Here is a 22,644-nt window from a genome sequence, read left to right on the forward strand (position 1 = left end):
TGTGCCGTGCCTGATATGACGTCATATCGGACGCAAATCTGGATCAGCTCCGTTGTACCCCCGTTTTTAGAGATTTGGGTACGGAGGAAAAGAGAGAGGGTTTTAAATTATTTCTGGTTACCATTGATGTGCTATGTGTCAGGCTTTTATTGTTAAAGGTAAGAAGAAAAAAAAGGGCTGCAATGTGCACTGCTGGCGTGGAGAAAGTGGGAGCAATAACAAATGTGCTGTCTTGCTTCAGACGACAGATCCTTCGTGTAATAATTGTATTAAGTAAAGGCGTGACTTAAAACACTCGGCTACTGTACTTTAGTCGACAAGCTGTGGATGTGTGTGCCACACTACTGCTCGTAAACATAAATAGAAAATGCAGCTATTCTGGCCCATGCTTACTGTCTGAGAAGCCAGAATCCCTGGCGAAAAGGGGTTCTGATGGGCCCTGTTCCTGTGCTTCAGGGAAGACCTGGGCCCAGTGGCGCTGGGACTGTACCCTCTGGATGGATACACGGTGGGTCTTTGGGTGGAGCAGGACGAGGAGGAGGGGCTCTAAAACCCGAGCGATGTCATGTCTCTGAAGCACCTGATTCAGCCAAGCCCGACCTACAGCGCTAGTGCACGGATCCCAAAAACTCAGACTGTCGAGCATGATGAAGAGAGATCTGAAGGAAGGAAAATACAGGAAAGGCAGTGAAATTACAATTGTACAAATTGAAAAGTACTTCAAATCATTTAGCAAATGTTTTATGTGGCCAACAAACCTGTCAAATGTGCGATTAAAAGGAGAGGATTTGGTGATGTTCAAGTCTCGTGTCAGATGCCACAGCACAGAGAACTTCACATGGGACTCCAGGCGTATTCTCTGAAAGCAGAAAGGTGCTTCAGCATGGATTTCACAGACATTGGGAATATCGGAATCTTGGCTAAAACCGTAGTAGTATAATGTGTTTAGGAAGGACAGACTGAAGGGAAAAGGAGGGGGTGTGTTGCTTTATGTGAGGAATACCTTTACTTGTAGGGAGATTGCACTCCCAGCTAACATTGAGTTTGATTGTGTTGGTGTGGAAATCACACTTTCTGAGGAAATGTCCCTCACCATGATTTGCCTGTATCGACAACCCACCGCTAAGGTGGATTTCTATGACAGGTAAAACTCATGCTGAATTCCTGTGACTCCAACAAAGAGTTAATTATTCTAGGAGACTTTAATATCAACTGGAATGACAAACAAAATAGAAAGAGCTTAAAACGGATCACGGATAAACACAACTTAATACAACTAATGGATCAACCGACTATATAACCAAAACCTCCAAGACTATTATAGATTTATTATTTACAAACAAAGCTGACAGAATAGTTAAAACCTAAAACTTACTGACTGGTCTTACCGACGTTAATCTTATTATTTTTTTTACCAGGAAACTCACAATAAAAAGGTTCATGGCCACACCTAAAACCCCTGCCTTCGGTTCTCGCTTCATCCCCAAAAATCATCAATCAAAATGATTGATGGGGGGACACTCTCCTCTGAAGATATTGGTGAAAACAGTGATTTGTTTATATCTCAAATTAATGATACAATGTCTTCCTTCTCAAGAAGAGGGTGCCTTAGGGATAGGAAGGAACATCATCTTCCCTGGCTGAATCTACAATGCAGGAATCTAATGCAATCTAGAAACCAACTATTGAAGCAGAGCTTGAAATCCGGACTATCCACTGATAGACAGAAATTCACTCATGCTGGTAACAAGGTAACACAAACAATAAGACAGGCCAAAGCGAACTTTTTCATCAATATATTTGAAGGTGCGAAAGGTAACGGTAAAAAGGTTTGGCAAACCTTAAATAAACTATTAGGTAAACATACCAAACAGGAAAATAATGTTCTAGAATTAAAAATCAATGATGCCCTGATAAAAGACCCTGCAGTGTTGGCCAGCTCTCTCAATGAGTATTTCTTAACTAGTGCTTTGGACATTACAAAGCTCTTCCCGCCATCTCTCTCCTAGACTGACTGTGGATACACACCCCGTTTTTGACCTGGAGGAAATCACAGAGGTGGAGGTAAAACATATAATCTCAGGGTTAAGAGGTTCTAAGTCTAGGGATGCAGATGATTTAGACACCAACTTTATAAAAACACATATTGACTGTCTAATAAAACCAATTAGTATGCTAGTAAATCAATCTATCAGCACGAGGGAAGTTCCATCATCCTGGAAGGTGGCCACGGTGACACCGATCTTTAAATCTGGGGATAAGGCCACGATGTCCAATTATAGATCAATCAGCATCCTCCCCTATGTCTCTAAGATAGCTCAGAAATGGGTGTCAAAACTAATCACCAAACATTTAGACAAAGGTTTCGCTCCACTCCACCCAATGCAGTTTGGTTTCCGTGCTCACCTCTCCACTGAGACAGCTAACTGTGTCTTTGTGGAAAAGGTTGAATGTATGTTGGACACGAGCCCATATGTAGGTGCTGTCTTCCTTGATCTCAGGAAGGCATTTGACACCGTTGACCACAAAGTGCTCCTTACAAAGCTGACTTATTTCAATTTTTTCTATACATTGGCTCAAGTCCTACTTATCGAACAGAAAACAGTGTGTTTTGGTTCACGGAGCCAAATCCCCCTACCTTGTCAACCCTGTTGGGGTTCCACAAGGTTCCATTCTTGGACCATTACTGTTTTCTCTGTACATTAATGACTTGCCTAGTGTATGTCCTGAGTTGAATGTGCAAATGTATGCCGATGATGTGGTCATCTTTGTACACGGGAAAAACACTGAAATAATGACATCTTGTCTCTCAAAAGCTTTGGACAAGGTTCAACACTGGCTGAACAACATTTGCTTACAGTATCCATGATGTTCAGTAAACCAGTCAGTCAGTAAACCAGTCAAAATCGAAGGATCCAACGTATTTTTAAACAGAGCAGAAATATAACTAGTCTCCCACTGCAAGTATCTTGGAGTCATACTGGACTCGAACTTGAATTTTAAGAAACATACCGAGAAAGTATCAAATACTATTAAATTCAACTTGCAAAATGTTAAACAAATCAGACCCTTTTTAACTGTCAATGCTCCAAAGTCATACCTCCACTGTATGATTCTATCCCACATTGAATGCTGTTTTACAAACTGGTCGTTTGCTTGTGCCACAAACCTTAAACCAAAAGAACAGCTGTACAAGTTATTCATCCACAGAAAACACACTGGAAGCTGCACTAGGTCAGAAACCAGAGGAGACTGTGAAGTCCATCGTAGACGAACCACTTTCGGTCAAAATGTACTCTCCATTAAAGCCAGCTCACTCTGGAATAGCCTCCAAACTGAGTTACGGGATTGTCCCACTCTCAATAGCTTTAAAGGTCAACTCAAAGAATGGTTGAGAAACAACCAGACGTGCAATCACCGCTAAATGCACTTTAACACAGGGGTATCTCCTCTTGCACTTTATGTAGCTCTTGTATCTTCTCTTGCACTTTATATGTCGTTGCTGCTATAGTGTACTGCCATGTGGTAAATACTTGTGTATGCTCTTGCTCTTCCTGCATGTCATTTATTTATTTTTTGCTATGTTTATAAATGTCATGTTCTTATATGTTGTATGTCAGGGACTACGGATGGAAATGAGCTCAAAGCTAAAATCCGGCATATTTACACTTGAAGCATTATGTGTCTTAAGTGTTCATTAATGTGCATTGTCCCTATTCAAATAAACGATTATATGAAAATGAAATGACAAATTGTTTTATGTTTCCCGGGATGTTAAGTGTTTTCTGAACAAACCTTGTCTCTGTGCATGAGCTTTTGGCTGATGACGTCCTCACAGATGCTGGAGGAAGGCACCAGGTTGTGGAGCTGGTAGAAGAGCTCCACGCTGCGTTGATGGTGCTGAGGTGTTTCTTCACTCAGCTGGTCCCATAGGATCAGAGCCACACTCTGAGGGAAAAAAAGATGAAACAGGTTCAAGAACATCAAAGAAGATTAAGACCACCAATAGTGACATTGACAGATGACTGTACCTTGAAGAAGACTGTTTTATCAGCGATGTATTTTAAGATTCCCTGAGTGAGTGGAGGCCTGATGACCACGGCTACTCGACCCTGGCTGGGGCTCATGGGCTGGGCGGGCTCCGAGCTTCCACCGGATGCCACGCTCTCCGCAGTCACCATGGCTACAGACTGGGTGAGCCCAACGAGGTCCATGAGCAGGGAGATGGCCACGCCCTGCAGGCTGAAGTCCCCGGCCAGGCAGCAGGCATCCATCAGGGTCTGCAGCCAGTCTGGTGGACGCACCTGCTCACTGTCTGTGTGGAAAAAGAGGGGACATCAAGGGTTTAAATTTAAAAGCTCCAATACTTAGAACTGGGTATGCTTGATTTAGGGCTGCCTCTTATACTGTTCAAATCAAGCCCCAAGGAAGTGCACCCGACGTTGAAGCATATTCTCGTAGTGGCCAAATGGTGATACTAAAACCTTTGTGTCTGTCCATGAAGTCATTGGGCCCAAGAATACTTTTTCCCATACAGTAGATTAATCAGCTGATATTTTTTGGGACTAAATCAACTATAAACTCTTCTATAGCCCTTATTAATGATTTGGGTCTAAAAGTTGTCAAATGTGCTTAAAGCAAATCCAGATTTATTTTCCCTCTCCATTCATTTGACTGAGCCAAGAGCGGGAAATTAGAGGTGGGCTCAGGCAAAACGCTAGTGAGCATGCTCTATGGGCCAAAATACAGGTACTTTTGCTTTTGTCAGGCCATTTTGCCTTCATGGGCCACCGGGCAACTTTCATAGGAATGAACGGTGCCCCGCCTCGAATGCTGTATGCAGTTCTCTTTGTACATCCATGGTTCAAATCGTTCGAATCGATAAACAACGAGCAAATACAGTTTCAAAACAGAAGGTACATATATTAGAAAGAAAGCCATTTTTACAGTTAACAAAACCCAGAAAATCCAACATATTTGTCTTTTACTCACTAATTTCATTGTGTAAGGAAGATGGCAAAAAACCATGGCAATAGTTTATAAGGTTCAAGGTTCAAGGCTTTTATTAGTCATACGTACATAGCTACAGTGTAGTTATGACGATGAAAATCTTAGGTCACAGGCTCCTCCAACAGTGTACAGTAACCTAAAAAATGATAAAGGCAACTCTAATTTTGATCAAAGAGGGTGTTTTTTGCCCTTACCAATCTGCTCTTCCTGTGTGGGTGAAGACTTGAGGTTGCCCTCTGCGATGTAGACTGGGAAACTGGAGCATTCTAGAAAGAGCTGGCAGGCAGCAGTGAAGGCAGCGACACACTCCCTCTGGACCAACGCTGATTCTGGGCAGGACTCCACATGATCACTGTGCTGGGATACATTTGAAACCACAGGCCCCGACTGCACAACCACGCTTCCCTCAGCCCGGTCCCCCTGACCAGGGGTGATGTACAAGGTGATGAGGCGGGATAGGAACTGCTGGAAGTGCTCCAGGCAGCACTGCATCACTGGTTTGTCCAGAGGTTTGGTTTGAGACGGGCCTGAGGAGCGACGGCCCGTTCTGAGTGCTGGTTGGGGCTGAGGGGTTCCTTCTGGGTCTTCGGGGGCGTCTCCCTGATACTGCACGAAGTCTGTGAAGCCACTCTCTGAGGAGCGACTGCTGGGAGCGTGCTCCCCCTCCTCAAACACCTCCCCGCTGCCATGTTGCTCCAGAGTAGCAGGGAGAGCCTACAGGGGTAGAGGAGAATACATGATGAAGCACGTTCAGCAAAGAGTGATGGAGAAAGACTGTGTATTGATCAGTGCACTAGCAGCAGAGCAGGAAGAGCTCACACAGCTCAGAATAGAAGTTTGAGAAAGGGTTTTGACTTGTCGTAGGATGAAAATCAAAGGTGTTGCTGTAAGTCATTCAAGTGAGCACGCTGGCTATAGCATCCTTGACCATTTGGAGGAATGCTTTAAGGCAATATTGAATTAAAAGGATTTATGCACCCAGCTAATCATTCAATACATTACAATGTATTGAATATCAAATTAGTTGGGTATATAATTCTGTCAAAAACACATGTTGCCCTGCATAATCTAGAAACATAATTAAGAGATACCTTAGTACAGGGGTGCCCACACCTTTTCAGCTTGGGAGCTACTTTTAAAATGACCAAGTCAAAATGATCTACCTACATTAAAAATGATAAACATATATTTATTTATATATAGCCTATACTGAGTATAGCCTACCTTATGTTGGTATACCTTGCATAACTGCATAAACCACCCGTATGGCACAATACAACTCAGTACATTGTTGGTCATTACGTCAATTGTATACCCTTTCTTTAGTAGAATCAGTGCTTGATTTGGGCCGGTACTCACCGGTACGCAGTACTTCTAATTTTTACCCATCTGGTACCGTTCTTACTGAGTACCGGCACGGTGCCGCTACGGCGGTACTCAGTACTCAGTAGATGCGTCATGGGGTGCCGCCGCCGCTTTGCCCGCCTCGCCCCCGGAGCAGCAGTCTTCGTCGCCCCAAACACCGCCACCCCTCGGCGGCCCGCAAGTGCCAGAGGACCTCGGCAAAACAGAGCCTGCCCAGGTATATTCAAACAAGTTCCCAACCCGCCTGTACAGTGGGGCAAGGCGCTCATTTTGCAGCTCATGGTTTAAAAACAGAGATTGGCTGGAATTTCCTGTAAAAAAGATGCCATCTTCTGCTATGCCTGTAGACATTTCGGTTCAAATACATCTAACTCAGATGCCTTCACCACAATTGAACCAGAGTACCAAACGCTGTCTCCTGGTACTCATCTGAGTAACTCACTAAAAATGAAATACTATATGACAGTAAAACAAGAATAGAGTTTAAAAGGAGAGTGATTTGTAAAATATCCATAAAGAAAAAGTAAATCTGTTTACAGTTCTGTTTCATATGGGTGTTGAGCGATGTATCCACAGATCTCTTCATTTTGCTCTCAAAGTGCACCAGATTGATGCTTTCAACTTCAACATTTAAAATAAATCTTGTGTCAGGTCCACTCCCCACTTATAAAAATAGCACTTTACCCCTGCACCCCCTCTAATCTCAGATGCACCCTGAGTCATTTTGTTTAAGTACAGTGAGCCTTTCTAAAATATACAGTAAAGAGAAAAACCCACCAGCATCATAGGATATACTATGACTTTGAGCTGTATAAATAAATTGACTTGAAACAGTTGCTGATTTAGAGTACTGGCACCTTTTTTATTCCAATTCAAGCACTGAGTAGAATTGTATAAATTGGAAGGCTAACTAGGTAATCAGCTCGCCGGTGATTTGCAGCTGCGTGGTTGACCGCGTGTTAGAAAAGATGAGATGTCAGACTGGCTTACCTGTACGTCAATCAAGTGGCAAATGCCATTGTAAGGATGGATGATAGGCTAACTTTTTTTCATTTTTATTTTTTTTCAATGCCATGCAATCTACCCCCACTACCTTTGCGATCGACGTATTGGGCACCCCTGCCTTAGTAGAAGACTTAATTCATACCTCATATCCGTAATTTATTCAGTGAAAATGTGCAATATATTGAGTTTATGGTTCAGTAAATAATTAGGAGTTTGAATAGTGGAGGTCTAACCTCCTCACTGTGCTGTTGAGTGATCTGTACGCTGGTCATTATACATTGAGGCTGTACTACACACAGCTGTTGGGTTTGACCTGAGGGACGTGTGTCGCCAGGCATCATGCTGCAGACACAGAGACGGACGCTCTTACAGTTGTTGTAACAGTCAGCCTTTGGGAGCCTGAGGGCTTCCTGATTGAGGCAGCATGCTCATCCTGGAGCCTAGACTCAGATGGCACATTAGACAGCATGTTCTCTATATGTCCCTGAGGGTAGCGGGGGTTGGGGTTGGTTACTATGAGGCATTCAGTGGATGTATGTGTAATGTTTCCACTCTGATGGATAGGGCTGACCCAGGAGGCACGGCAGGCTAGTCTACTCTTCTTCCACAGAGAGAGAAGGCTCAGCTGTTGGGGAACCATCTTCTGTCTTTCTACTTGTCCTCTCTTCTGCCTCTCCCGGGCCTACCTCAATCTATCCACTCTCTCCCTCTCCGGGCATGGGACTGTTTGACTGAACTTTTGATAATGCATCACTGAGCTCTCAAACACTTAAACAACCAGGCTGCCGGACAGGGACCAGGAGCAACAGGACGGCCAAGCGAAGCATTTGCTCTGAACAAGTCTTCAAATGCCTTCTGTCGAGGGAGTGTAGGACGGCAGGGCCAGGCATGGGACCACCCAGCCAGCCGCAGCGCAGGGCAGGAGGATGGCAGGCATGGGCCCTGCTCAGGGACACCATCAGAGCCTAGACTGAGGGATTTTTGGGCAGTAACTTGTAAAGGGAAGTGGGTTAAGTGGGTCAAACTTGGACTTGCTCTGACTGGGGCAGCAAAAGAGCCTATGCCTCCATCAAAAATATTTATAAAGATCAGAGACCCTGCCAGCTGGGTTTTTCAAACTCAGAGATTGGCATTGCCCTGGCATCACCTTTGTTTTGATGGTTGGAACAATACATTTCTAACTGTCCACTTAAGTAAACACATTGCTGAGCCTATTGTGTTAAAAGTAGCAGAACAAATGTGAAATGTAACCCTTTCTACCTCCGCAGCACTCTTTCAAATGGCTTCATTTCACTAGCATAGTCATGTTAGAATGAATATCTAATTTGATTTCTGTATCAAACCTTGGTAATAAGCAGAGTTGGAAAGTAACTAAGTATATATACACAAGTACTGCACTTAAGTTCAATTCTGAGCTACTTGTACTTTACTCGGTTATTTACTTTTTATGTTACTCTATACTTTTACTCCCACTGAAGTTTGTAGGCAAAAGTTGTAGTTTTTACTCTACTTAATGCAATAGTTTCATTTATTAGTTACTTTGCAGCTTCATGTTAATATAAGAAATATAAATCACCCAATGACTTATGATGTATTATTTTGGATTGAAATACCTGGCCGTATAGATGTAATTCAAGTTAGCTCCACCTTTACTAATTTAGAAATATGAAATGATATACACATTAATGGATATAATTCAGTAATATTATATATATTACTTTAAGTATATTTTGATGGAAATACTTTTGTACTTTTACTTTTACTTTTAAAGTTTTGAGTTCTTCCTCCATCTCTGGTAATAAGAGCATTGCCTTTTGACCATAAACGTGTCTTTAACAAATCAGGACATGTCCTGACGTGGACATGGACCTAAATAAACAAAAGAAATACTAATAATAAATGTTTGTTAATGAAATAACTAAAGATGTCCATTTGAATCCCATGTTACTTTATACAGTTTCCTCACCCGTTTGTCCTCCTTGTCCCTGCTCTTCTCCTTTGAGTCAGAGCGATTGCCGTTGGAGTTGGAGCGGCCCTGTGCCTGGGGGCCCGATGGCAGGGCCAGGGGGGACACCAGGGGGGGCTGCACCTTGCTGAGGATCTTTGAGCAGAGGCAAAGGCAGTGGGTGAGCTCCCCGAGGCCGAGAGCCTGCAGGTGACAGGTCAGCGCCGCCACCATGCGCAGCAGCAGCTGAGGAAGGTGCTCCGTCTGGATCTCGATGTAGGTCTCCTGGAGACGTTGGAAAAACACGAGCCAAGTGAGACTTTGAGGTGAAGGGAGGTGCCATCACTGGAATCTGGAAGGTGGTGAACCTGATATCATGTTATTATCACTTTTATTTAAAAAAGTTTCAAAAATCGGTTTTACCTTTGGTTTTCAGAGGAAATATGAACAACAAATAACAGGTCAGTAGTTACATCTTAAGATACTGAAATATGAGAACAAAATACTATCTGTTACTCGGTTTGAGTCTCAAAGTATAAATATCTAAAAGGTCTAAGGTAGTTAAGGTGCAACATAGCGGCTGTTATACGATATTTATCCAAAAGGCATCTCTCGTCTTTTTTTCTATTTTTAAACCTTAAATGGACAATCATATATAAATATTTTTTGAACGTTAACTGATTGCTGTTTTCTACATTTAACCCACATTACACAGTTTTTACCCTTATTTTACATATGAATACACCCCTATTACACCCATTTAAGACTGTTATTTGACCTATATTACACCCATGTTACCTTGTAATAACCCGTTAAACCCATTTTAGACATTGGCTGAAAAGTATTTAAAGTATTTAATTATGCCTTTATCATTGGAGATATTGGACTTACTTACATTATATTGACCTCAATGGTCAGTCCCTACTTTTACCCTTAGAGCGTGGTGATCTTTCTTTCATGTTAGTTTTTTCTTTTTTTAAATGTTGAAACATTTTGACTCAACAAGCAAATGACATTTTTATGAAGAAAAGAGCAAAACAATAACAAACAAATTATAAAATGAGCATTACACCATGAAGTAAATTAGAACAGTCATATTTCTTACAAATATGTGAGCATTGCAATAGCATATAACTGCATGCATGCTTGAACATAAAGTACACACACACACTGGGCGGAGATTTCATTTTCACAAGATCCACACCAAACAGCCGGGGGGGTTTTGTCCCCAAATGTAATGACTGTTAGAATCCCACTTCTTCCTCTGGATCATTTTAAAACATTAAAGCATGACGTTGTGAAATGATCGCTCAAAGCAGGTGCAGGATCAGAGAAGGCTTGAGAGGGATGTTGGCAGGATGTTGCAGAAATGTTATCGTAGCCTCAGTGAAGCAGGGTGAGGTGAAAAAGCAGGAAAGAGCAGTACTTTACCTGGCAGATTACCCTCATGCTTCTAGTAGGCTTCAAGGAGAAAGAGCAGATAGTTTGAACAGACAAGAGCAAGCAGAGCACAGGCCACACAACACACACACACATTTCCCTTCACTCACAAACTCACAGAACTCTCTTTTTCTCTCGCTCTGTCAAAAACACACGCATCGAGCATTTAAACAGGGTAATAATAAAAGAGTGGTCGATTTCCAACCTATTCAGATTGGAAATACTTTAGAGACAAGCTTATTTCTATGAGGATGCAAACAATATGTTGGCAGGGAACACAGGTATTTTTGTACATGTGTAGAGATTTCACACAAACACAGAAACATAGAAGAGAGAGGAGGAAGGACACACACACCCCTATGCGGGGGGTGTTAACATCTCATAACGGGACTCAATACATCTGACAACATGGAGGCATAATTGCAGATGGTTATGATAAGAGTTAATAGGGAACATAATGGATTTTACAAAGGAGGTGTGTGAATGTGAAGCCCGAGCAGGGGCAGGAGGAGACGGGGGAAGAGAAAGAATGCGAGAGATACAAAACAATGAGGAATACAAAAATGTATTCTACAAAGGAAAACATCAAATACAAGAGAGAAAGAGCGAATAATGCAAACAATATGAAGAGAAATGAGCTGAAACAGCAACAGCATGAACGTCTGAAGGTAAAGAGAATGAGTAAGAAATAGGGATAACAGTTTAATACTAAAAGAAAATCATAGTGGAGTAATGCAAGAAAGGGTAAGGTAAGAGAACATGGACAATAGAAATAAAAAGAAGACAGAAGGAGAGAAAGACAACAAAAGACAAAGAGAGAAGTGAAGGAAGACAGAAGGAAAGAAAGGAAGAAATAACAAAAGAAAGATAGAAAGAAAGGAAGGAATAAAGAAGGATAGATCGAGAGAAAAAGAGAAAGATAGAAGTAGACTTACGGCCCGTCCACATGGCGGCGTGCGTTGAAGCTTCAACGCTTCTGCCCATTCACTTTGAATGGGGTGACGTCACGCTTTGCCGAACTGCATTGTGGTTCCGTCGCTACGCGTTGCTCGCTTCAAAAGTTGAGCAATGTTCAACTTTTGAAGCTTCGACGGAAGCCAATCTAATCATATGCCAGTACAAGCTCTAGCCAATCAAACCACGTGCTTGTGTGTCCGGGGCGGGAGATTCATGTGATTGGTTGTTGGTCAAGCTTCAGACATGCCCGCCGGCAAGCTTCAACGCACGCCACCATGTGGACGCTGCGTAAGGAAGAAAGATAGAAAGAAAGGAAGGAATAAAGAAGGATGGAAAGAAGAGTCTCACCAAGGAAACAATGTCCAGCAGGAAATCGACCAGCTGACAGAACTCCACCAATGAGAGCTCTGCAGGATAAAAGCTCCCAGCATGCCGTGGTGCATGTGTGCTGCTGTTCAATGTCCTCCTGCAACAGTTACAACAAGAGACATTATTTGGAGTTACAGTAGGCAGTTAGCAGTTAACTTCAGACAATTTGACTTTGAGTTCTGGTGTGGGTGTGGTGGCAGTGGGAAAGGCATCTTGGCACACTTTATCCAATAGTAGTTGTGTGTATAAAGTAAGAACTTGACACAAACAAACCTGCAGCCCTCCTCAAACCATCGAGCGATGTAGTCCCACATGTAGTACGGCTCAAACGAGTTGAACAGGAGATTGGCTGTTTTGATCACTTCTGCCGTCTTCTTGTTCTCCCGTAGTTTACTAAGAAACAGGAGAAATGAGCATCAATGTTGCACAATTAGCATGCTTTCATTTACAACATCTGTACACTCCTATACATGCCTTTTTAGGATATAAGGGTCCACTGTCATATGACAGATCGGTTTGTCTTAAAAATAAATGTATATAGAAATAAACTATTTTATTTTGAACATGTGAAGATGGTACCTGTGTAATTTGTTTGTAACTCATTCTTTTTTATGTCATTTATTGTAGATAAACTGTTGACACTGATTTTCTGAATTATATGGTTCTTATTATATTTACCGATTTTTTCTGTTTGCTGTAACATCCATTTATTTTTACTAGACCATTTTCTTTGTGTTACAATGTTCTAATGTAATTGTAATTATGAAATGTTAATTGCTTTACCAAATCCAATTCTACCTATGTTATTCTCAGATGATTCTACAGCCTAACTTTTAGCATGGGGTCCATTTAACTTTTGCGTAAGAGACACAGACCTGCTGAGGTGTGTTTGGTCTTTACTGAATGAACTCTGGCTCTGGAGGTCCAGCTCTGTCCGGCACTGTGTGTGCAGAGTCCGAAACACCTCGATCAGAACATCCTCTAGGATTGCTGGACCTGGAGACATGAGAGATGATGTACAGAGTGGTTATATAACCTTATGTGAGGCTGCTTGCGGTACATGCATCATTATATACTAGGGATATAATGATACCAAAAACTCACGGTACGATAATATCGCGATAAAAAGTCCACGGTACGATATTTATCGCGATATTGAAAAATTAAGGGAAAAAAAAGTGAATTTTCTTCTTTTTTTTACTTGAATATTTTTTTCTTTATTAAATAATAAATCTGATTTGTACAGCATTTTAGTAAGATACTAGTATTTTAAAGTGTCAACAATATAATAATCAGACCCTGCAATAGAATAAATCAAGTTTCACTTTAGTTTTTCAAGTAACTCAACTCTAACTCACTCACTCAGCATCATCAAGGTTATCTTTTAGGAATATGAGCATGTCCACATTTCCAGGTAGAAGCTGGGAGGTTTGGGCGTTTACAATATCCCCTGCTGTGGAAAAAACTCTCTTGCTTGGTACTGATGTTGCTGGGACAGATAGATATGCTTTGGCCATGGGTGACAGCAGTGGGTAAAACTGTGCATTGTCTCTCCACCACTTCAAAAACAATGCCGTTTTTGCCAAGAAGGTGAGGCTTATTGACAGGGCGAGATATAAATATACTGTTGGTACTTGTCAATGTCTCTAGGTATGTACATGTAGCCAGTCCTTTTGTGTTATCTGTTGTTTTATGTTCATGTTGTAACCTACTTTCTGCCATGTTGGACAGGTCTTCCTTGAAAAAGAGATCGATTATCTTAATGGGACCATCTGGCTGAATAAAAGGTTTTATATAAAAAATAAATAAATAAAAAAATATTTTTCAAAAATTCAAAAAAATCGCGGTAGATTTAGTCAGTCTCATGACGGTATTGAGACATTTATTTACCGCAATATCGCGATATTCGATATATCGTTACATCCCTATTATATACGCATTAACACTAACTAGACTGTTGGTGTCTACACATTCAGAGACTGGTTACCAAGTTCCGGTTTGTCCAGCAGACTGATGAGGATGCGAAATGGCTTGAGGTCGTGCATGAGGACGCTCTCTTCCTCCCCGCCTCGGGCCTTGCCCTGCAAGATCCCAACCATCGCCTGAAAACACACAAACGCACATATACACACTTTTATTTCAGTAAAATATAAAAACACCTCTGAAGCCTTTTTTGACGCAGCAGAGGGGACATGTTTTTTTTAAATCTTTTTTTCTTTTAAACAAGCCAATTCCATATTTGCATTGAACCCCCTTTTATTTGTGTGTGTGTGTTTCACGCTTCGTCTGCCCCATAATGGTGTAAAGCCAGGAACAGATTGTCTCTGTAGTACCAACCTTCTCCCAATGGAGGGTGCTCCAAAAACTACCTCAGAGCAGATGGCAAGAAAGCATAAATATAAAACAAAAACAAAAAATCCCTTTCAATAACCAAAGTTCCCCTCATGGTCGCTCTGTTTGACGCCTGTTCCAACCCCTGGAGTACCAGAGCTCATTACATGCCAAGAGGATGTGGGTTGTGGGATGAAAAGTATTAAAGGGGCCCTATTCTGCAATTGAATGCCTCTATGACATGTTTACATGCTCATACCCTCTGTCTGAAACCAGATCCCAGTCTGCTCTGATTAGTTGACCGCTTAGAGATGTCCCACCCCTTAGCCTATCACGTTCAATGTGTTAGAGTGCTAGCCAAGCGAAAAGCGAGTGCTACATACAGTAGATATGTCACAATGTTACGGAAGTGATAAAAGGAGTCCAAGTGCGGTATTTAAGGCAGGAGTGTGTGGGAGAGAAACTCCCTCTGGAGGGAACTTGAGATTTTAGCCTTTGCAGACCATTGACGTGCACAAAAACCTATATAACATACTACAGGGAAGACCCCAAAAAGCTTAATTGGGCCTCTTTAAGAGAAAACTTGTGTGAAAGGAAACCAGATCAGCAAAATTCAAGACAAAACATAAACTTATTTGGAAGCTACTTTTAAACATAAGACACCATATTCCATTTTGTCTTTGCAAATGGCTTAGGACCTCACCTGGACCAGCATGTCTTTAGAGAAGGAGTTGAAGTATTGGCTGGCGTGCTCCTCTGGGTTGCTCTGCCGAGTGCTGCGGGGGCCTGTTCTCACACCGTTGTTTTCAAAGCCTTCAATAAACAAAGACATAAATGTTATAATGGCACAAACCTTTAGACGTACAGTACAAATCAAACATAAATTATTATTATTATTATTAAAAATAACATAAGCTTGATGCGTTCAGCTTCCATCCTTAGGCATGCAGACACTTACCAGCAAGTTCATCGGCAGCGAGTTGCAAACAAGAGAAAATAAAGTGAGACTACAGCAGATATGAGCCTAACGTGTGTTTCACAAAAGACAAATACAACTGGAACACAGCATTCAAAACGTAGTGCCGGAGCAAATCACAAAACAGAGCAATGGGTGTGTAAAGGTTTGTACACCAGGGTTCCCACAGCTGTCCATGTAAATCACATATGTCAAACTCAAGGCCCGGGCGCCAAATCAGGCCCTTGGTGGATTTAATTTCGGCCCGCAGGATAATTTTTAATTGTGTAGAGAGCTACATAGATTTAAATGAGAGTGTTGATAATGTTTATTTTCGGGCACCTGTGTGGGCTTCAGGGGGGGGGGAGGCAGGGGTTGGGCTCAGACAGAGCAGTCAGGATAACTGTAGCCTGCATCTTGTGTATGTGGTGGTATGAGAGAATGTGGAAATCAGAAAAGTAAAATACCCACCTTGCAATCCGTGTTCCTCATTTCACAATAATGACGTTTTCTTTAGTCTGGTGGAAATATGCTCCGCCTTCTCTGGGTGGTCAATGGTTTACTTTAGTTTTTGAGATATTTAAAGAGGACTTGTTTTTTCTCCTCCTGTTTCTTTTGCCTTTGTTTACAGCTGTGTGTAAAGGCATACCGGTGAGTGTATTCATATTTATAAACCTCAAACAGAAGAAGATTATTTTGTAGCTTTTCCATTGTTTGTGCTATTAATGATATTTCCATGGTTTGCTTTATTGTTACAGACCACACCCTAAACAAATCAACATCACTGGCAAAGTCTGATTCCCTGTTCTTACATCGGGACACATACGCATCTCGTGCGCTAACAACCTGACCCCCGGAGCCCACATCTCCTTTATACGAGTACTTCCCCAAACTGCTGCTGATTTCACATTATAAAAAGGACTTCATAAGGAAGTACAACTGACCCACTGTCTGTTTTGTAATTCACAGATGTTTTTTTCAATCTGACAAGGAACTCATCTGTCTTGTCTGTAAGGACATCTTTAAGCAGCCTGTTGTGTTGTCATGTAGCCACAGCTTCTGTAAAGACTGTCTGCAGACATGGTGGGGGGGGGGCAACTAATTAGCATGTGTCCGTGCTGTAATAAAATATCCCCGACATGTGATCCACCATGTAACCTGGCATTACAGAATCTGTGTGAGGCCTTCGTATTGCAGAAAATAACCTCAGAAGCTCTCTGCAGTCTGCACTCTGAGAAACTGACACTTTTCTGTCAGCAGCATCAGGAACCAGTGTGTGTCATCTGCAGAGATTCAAAAACACACAGCAACCACAGATTCACACCCGTCAATGAAGCAGCCGAAGCCCTCAAAAAGGAGCTCCAGAAATCCCTGAAGCCCTTACAGGAGAAACTGAAGCTCTTTGAACAAATTCAAGGAAACTTTGGGCAAACAGCAGAACACATTAATGTCCAGGTGCAACAAACAGAGGGGCGAATTAAGGAGCAGTTTAAGAAGCTTCACACGTTTCTACAAGAGGAGGAAAAGGCTAGGCTGGGTGCTCTGAAGATTGAAAAGGTACAGAAGATGTCAATGATGGACAGGAAGATTTCGGCCCTGAGCAGAGACATAGAAGCTCTTACAGAAACAATCAAAGCCACAGAGGAAGAGCTGAGAGCTGGAGACGTCTTATTCCTGCTGAACCAACAGGAAACAGTGAAAAGAGTGCAGCAGCGCCTCCAGCTGGAGGATCCACAGCTGCACCTAGGGGCTCGGTTATGGCCCCTACACACGGCGGCGTGCGTTGTCGCTTGCCGGCGGGGGGGGCTGAAACTCGACCAACAACCAATCACATGAATCTCCCGCCCCAGACATACAAGCACGCAGTTTGATTGGCTAGAGCTTGTACTGGCATATGATTCGATTGGCTGATGCCTCCATCGAGGCGTCAAAAGTAGAACATTGCTCTACTTTTGCAGCGAGCACCGCGAGAGAAGCTACGCTTTGCTCCCACAATGCAGTTCGGCGAATCCTGCCATCCTGCATATCAATGATGTTCTTGGAGTTTTAGGGGAAAAAAATAAATATTTGATGCTATCCTCAGGTTATCTTGATTATCTAATACTGAATATTTGCTGCTGATTTCGGTGTTTAAAATGTGATAATATGAAGAAAAAAAATGAATTGTAAATATAATCCAAATAAACGATTTGTACATGAATGCATTACATTATCAAGGACATTGATTCATTTGTCTTCCATTTATTCATTCATGAAATATATACATTCTATAGTTGAATAATTTACTATGGCTTGATTTTTGACCTCACAATACATGTAATGTAACCTTACATTACTGATTATGTTTTGATTGTTTAAACTACTTTTAAGAATAAAATTGAAAGTTTTTGTATCATGAGTATTCATTTGAGTCTTTTTATAACACAGAAGTTGAAGTATTTTAAAGAGGATAAAGTCGTACAGTATAAGAAACAGTCACAACATTTCAAGATTGAGATTAGATTTCAAAATTAGATTTCCAATATTTTGAGAAAATAATACAAATATATAGAGGAAGTAATCCTAATATTTAGAATATGTCGCAACTTGTTGAGGTGGGAATTCAACTGATACTTTATTTTCCCATTCAGTGTTTTGCAAAGGCATTGCAGTGATTTATTATCCCAACCAGAACATCCGATGTTTGTCTGAATGTGTGCGTCTGTATCTGTCCGTCTGTCCGTCCACAGACTCTTGCATTTTAATGGACGCATCAGCCAAATATTTCGTGTGTTGGACTATTGTTTCCGCTTGATATTATGAATTAATCCTATCAAAATTATTAGGCTTAAACAAACCCTAAGGAACGATTGTGGTCCAACAGTGTTCATGATCTGTGTTTGGATCTACACTGATGCATTAGATCCTAGCTCAATATCCCAGTGCGAAGTGTTAGTGTGCAAAGAGTAAGGTTGGGTACCGAGAACCGGTTCCGATTCGGAACCGGTTCCAACATTTCGATTCCAACGGCATCATTTAGACATGTGAATTTCGGTTCCGCTTTTCGATGCCTGAGGAAATGTTTCTCGCCGCTCTCCGTAGGCCTACTGTATGACTGCGGCGGGCCGGGAAATGTAGCGTTGTACCTACACTTCCTACAGCGTAACCTGGGACCAGGGCCAGCCCGTCGCACTGGCGTTATAGATGTTCGCCTTGGGCGCCAGATCTGTGGAGGCGCTGCGCTGACAGCTCTGGGAGGGAAACAAAATGTTTTGACCGTTGGTGCTCATCCTAATTTTCGGCCTTGATGCAACATTCATCATTTAGTAAATGTAACACCCTTTTCATCCCGGTTACACTTTTCATTTGCCCTGTACGATGGGCGCTGTAAGTGATGAAAATGGGGGATGTTGGCTTGTCTGGCACCCGCAGCTCACAGCCAAAGTGCGAGTGAGCGTGGGAGCGAGCGAGGGAGAGAGCTGTTTTTATTAGCATCTGGTGCTAGCTGCTCTAACGGAAGAAGAAGATGTTTCTACAATGATGTGGAGGGAGAGTCCTCTCCAGTCAGACTGAGAGGCTGATGACTTCAGCTCAGTGAGGTAAAGGACTCTGAGTGTTTAGATAGTTCACTTTAGTCTAAGACCCCGGCCACACGAGGACGAAAACGGCTAAACGCATAGGATTAACGCAAACGCAAACAAGCTTCCGTCCACACGCAATAGTTATCCGGATAGTGTCTGTCTACACGAGACCGCTCCGTTTAGCTCCAACCGCTGGAGAAGCTGCAGTACATATGCAGGAGCCTGTACGTGGCGCTGTAACGGCCCGTCCACACAGCGGCGTGCGTTGAAGCTTCCAACGCTTCTGCCCATTCACTTTGAATGGGGTGACGTCACTTTTAGCCGAACTGCATTTTGGGAAGCGACGTGGAGCGTTGCTGCTGTAGCTGGCGTAGCTGGCGTCAAAAGTTGAGCAATGTTCAACTTTTGACGCCTCGACGGAGGCGTCAGCCAATGAAATCCTGTGTATGCAAATCTGCCAGTACAATCGCTAGCCAATCAAACCGCGTGTATGCTGGGAGAGACTACGCAGGTCATTTCCTCATATTCAAAAAAATGGAGGGAAAATTCATTATAGCGGTAGTGAATCACCCGGTGCTGTATGATCAGTCTGTTGATCTACCGGGATACAAACCGGAGGAGCGAGGCATGGAGGGAGGTGGCAGAGACAGTGGGTGAATCTGGTAGGTTTTCGCCTGTTTGGGGATTTTATATCCAGTTTACTTCGTTTTAACATTGCTATTGCTTTGTATGTCGGGGGCAGGAGATTCATGTGATTGGTTGTTGGTCGCGTTGCTCGCAAAAAATCCCCAAGCTTCAGATACGCCCACCTCCAAGCGTCAACGCACGCTGCTGTGTGGACGCTCCGTAACATGCTCCACAAAAGCAGCGAAGAAGCATGGTTGTCATGGTTGCCCTTCTGTTTATTCTCCGCGGTGGGGGCCGAGGGAACCGGGCAGAGTTTTTTGCCAGTCAATGTGTATTCAAGTTTAAATCTTCCGACAAAATTATAAAAGTGCCGGTCAAATGTCTTCTTTGTTATTTATTGAGCTTTAAAACAAATGAATAACGACTCTATATAACATAATAATAAAATACACGGAGCCTCTCTTTTTCCTCCCTCTCTTCGGACAGCGCCAGTGTCTGTCTCATGCAGCAGCTGATCCAGTAATGAGTGACCCGGCCGACAGTAAAATTAAACATATTTATAACTAGGTAGTTTGAGAGGTGTCTCCGTCCTGTCAGATTAGACTTCACTCGCGTTTATGTCCATATCGAGAGAAAGATAAATAATCTGAATTCAGTGGGCAGTTTACTTTGACGCGGGGGTGAGCAGCAGAGGTGGAGAGAGGCGGGGCTATTGCGCAATCATTATCAGAAAATGATCGCTGAAGCTGCAGTACATATCCACAAAAGCAGCGAGTAAGATCCCCCCCCGGATGTGTAAGTCTGCTGTAGATGTTGCACAAAGAACTGTAGCATGGTCAGTAGCGTCCGGAGCACAATAGCAACTCTGCGATCCGCCATTGTTGTTGTTGTTGGTGGCGAAAAACATCAGCAATGGCGCGGGGTACGCGGAGGTGAGCAGCAGAGGTGGGGAGAGGCGGGGCTATTGCGCAATCATTATCAGAAAATGATCGTATAGGGCGCACACACGGAGCTGTTTGACCCCCCAGAGCGTTGCGTATGCCGTTCTATCCACCTTGGGACCCGTTATCGTTTCCTCAGTCGTTTAGTGCCGTATGCGGTCGTTCTCGTGTGGCCGAATGGTCTATATCAGTGTTTCTCAAACTTTTTCATACCAAGGACCACTTAACCAATAAGAAAACACTCGCGGACCACCTAACTCCACAAATATCCAAAAACACATCGTTTTTTACAAATCGCCTGACAATGGTACAAACAAGTGGCAACATGTGTGATGAAGGTGTTTATCTGGGCTATATCATGCAATCGAAAGTGAAACTTAAGCTCGTTCCATTGCGGAGATATTCCCGGGAGAGTGCAAAATAAATGTATTTATTTCAAATGTGAAATTTTACCAATATACTCACGGACCACTAGGGGGCGCTCACGGACCACCAGTGGTCCGCGGACCACACTTTGAGAGGCACTGGTCTATATGACACTAAACAGTAACGCAAACGGACGTTTTTGTCCTCGTGTGGCTGCAGCCTAAGTTATCTCAGTGGGTCTCAAACGTTTTGATCACAATTTATGTAAACACATATTTCCAAGGCACTCCTTTATAATTATTGGGATTAAACAGGTTTGAAATCATTCCAATGTATACTATAGGACAGTAAACCAGACATATCGTTTTAAACTGGAGATAAAAAAATATGCATAAATAAAATAGTAAATAAGATATGAATGAACAACAAAAATAAAATGTATTTGTTATTGGCTATGGTAGGTTACTGGTTATGTTCATATACTTATTTGATTATTAAAATGTAAAACGATCTTTTTCATATAAGCTGGTCCATGCCTTTGTCTCCTCCAGGCTGGACTACTGCAATGCACTCCTCATCGGGATCCCTAACAAAAGCATCCAGAAGCTCCAATACATTCAGAACAGCGCTGTTAGGATCCTGATGAGGGTGCGCAAATATGATCACATCACCCCCATCCTTAAAGCACTACACTGGCTACCCGTGGAACTGAGGATTGAATTCAAGGTCTCCGTCCTCACCCACCAGTGTGTCCATGGAACTGCCCCTCCCTACCTCAAGGAACTCCTCACCCCCCATACCTCCTTGCGGACCACCCGCTCCAGCAACTCCAACTTCCTCAAACCCCCCAGGACTAAGCTCCGTACTATGGGAGACCGGGCCTTCTGCTCGGCTGCTCTCAGTCTGTGGAATGCTCTCCCCGACCAAATGAGAGCACCACAGACCGTGGAGGCTTTTAAAAAAGGCCTCAAAACCCATCTCTTCAAAAGAGCCTTTGCCTAGACCTTTTTATTACCCTTTTATTTATTTTTTATTTTTGTATTGCTTTTTATTAATTCTACCGTGTTGTGTAATGTTTATTTATACTGTTCATGCTCACTACTTGTAGCACTTCGGGATTTGAAATCAAATATGAAGTAGTTTATAAATGGAACCCATTATTATTATTATTATATGGGTGTTTAGAGTTGTACCCCCTAGATCTACAGGGTTCTTACACCTTTTCCAAAGTCAAATTCAAGCACTTTTCAAGCATTTTCAAGGTGCATTTTCCAGCTTTTCAAGCATCTTACAGCTGTTGTACATTACATATTTATATATACATACTCAAATGATTATTTCCCTACCTCACATTAAATCAGATGTTCTTTATGCTATAAACAACCAAATGTGTGTTTCGTGATAGCCTTCTACACAAGGATGAAAAATTAAAGAAAATAAAACTAAGTTTAATATTTCAAAATGAGTGACCCATCTGTATGTCCCATATAACCTGTCTGAGCCAATATAAAACAATCAGCCAAATAACTTTTCAATACATTATTGATTACTATTTTTGAGGTACTTTTAGGTTGGCAGTAAACACAAGTCAGAGGTACATGGTGTACTTCTACTCCACTACAGTTCAGAGGTACATGGTGTACTTCTACTCCACTACAGTTCAGAGGTACATGGTATACTTCTACTCCACTACAGTTCAGAGGTACATGGTGTACTTCTACTCCACTACAGTTCAGAGGTACATGGTGTACTTCTACTCCTCTACAGTTCAGA

At 42.4% G+C, this 22,644-nt stretch overlaps 2 protein-coding genes across 4 annotated transcripts in view; one reads left to right on the forward strand and one right to left on the reverse strand.

Annotated features, from left to right (window-relative positions):
- dop1a (DOP1 leucine zipper like protein A) overlaps nucleotides 1-22,644 on the reverse strand; it is a 52,234-nt gene that overhangs the window by 17,761 nt on the left and 11,829 nt on the right. The window contains exons 8-19 of one of the 3 annotated variants that reach the window (XM_034229408.1): nucleotides 15,126-15,235; nucleotides 14,079-14,193; nucleotides 12,967-13,087; nucleotides 12,365-12,484; nucleotides 12,071-12,188; nucleotides 10,757-10,786; nucleotides 9,347-9,610; nucleotides 5,205-5,724; nucleotides 4,032-4,315; nucleotides 3,796-3,948; nucleotides 759-859; nucleotides 394-659 (exon numbers count right to left, since the gene is read on the reverse strand). In XM_034229408.1, coding sequence (XP_034085299.1) covers nucleotides 394-659; nucleotides 759-859; nucleotides 3,796-3,948; nucleotides 4,032-4,315; nucleotides 5,205-5,724; nucleotides 9,347-9,610; nucleotides 10,757-10,786; nucleotides 12,071-12,188; nucleotides 12,365-12,484; nucleotides 12,967-13,087; nucleotides 14,079-14,193; nucleotides 15,126-15,235 — 2,202 coding nt within the window. The remainder of the gene's footprint in view (nucleotides 1-393; nucleotides 660-758; nucleotides 860-3,795; nucleotides 3,949-4,031; nucleotides 4,316-5,204; nucleotides 5,725-9,346; nucleotides 9,611-10,756; nucleotides 10,787-12,070; nucleotides 12,189-12,364; nucleotides 12,485-12,966; nucleotides 13,088-14,078; nucleotides 14,194-15,125; nucleotides 15,236-22,644) is intronic. The other 2 variants (XM_034229418.1, XM_034229428.1) reach the window with 2 other exon arrangements.
- On the forward strand, nucleotides 15,935-17,696 carry LOC117554866 (tripartite motif-containing protein 35-like). Its single transcript, XM_034229437.1, has 2 exons — nucleotides 15,935-16,028; nucleotides 16,136-17,696. The coding sequence occupies exon 2, from the start codon at nucleotides 16,458-16,460 to the stop codon at nucleotides 17,211-17,213; it is 756 nt and encodes a 251-aa protein (XP_034085328.1). The 5' UTR covers nucleotides 15,935-16,028; nucleotides 16,136-16,457; the 3' UTR covers nucleotides 17,214-17,696.

This window comes from Gymnodraco acuticeps, unplaced genomic scaffold (genome assembly GCF_902827175.1).
Source record: "Gymnodraco acuticeps unplaced genomic scaffold, fGymAcu1.1, whole genome shotgun sequence".
NCBI classification, from domain to species: Eukaryota; Metazoa; Chordata; class Actinopteri; order Perciformes; family Bathydraconidae; genus Gymnodraco; species Gymnodraco acuticeps.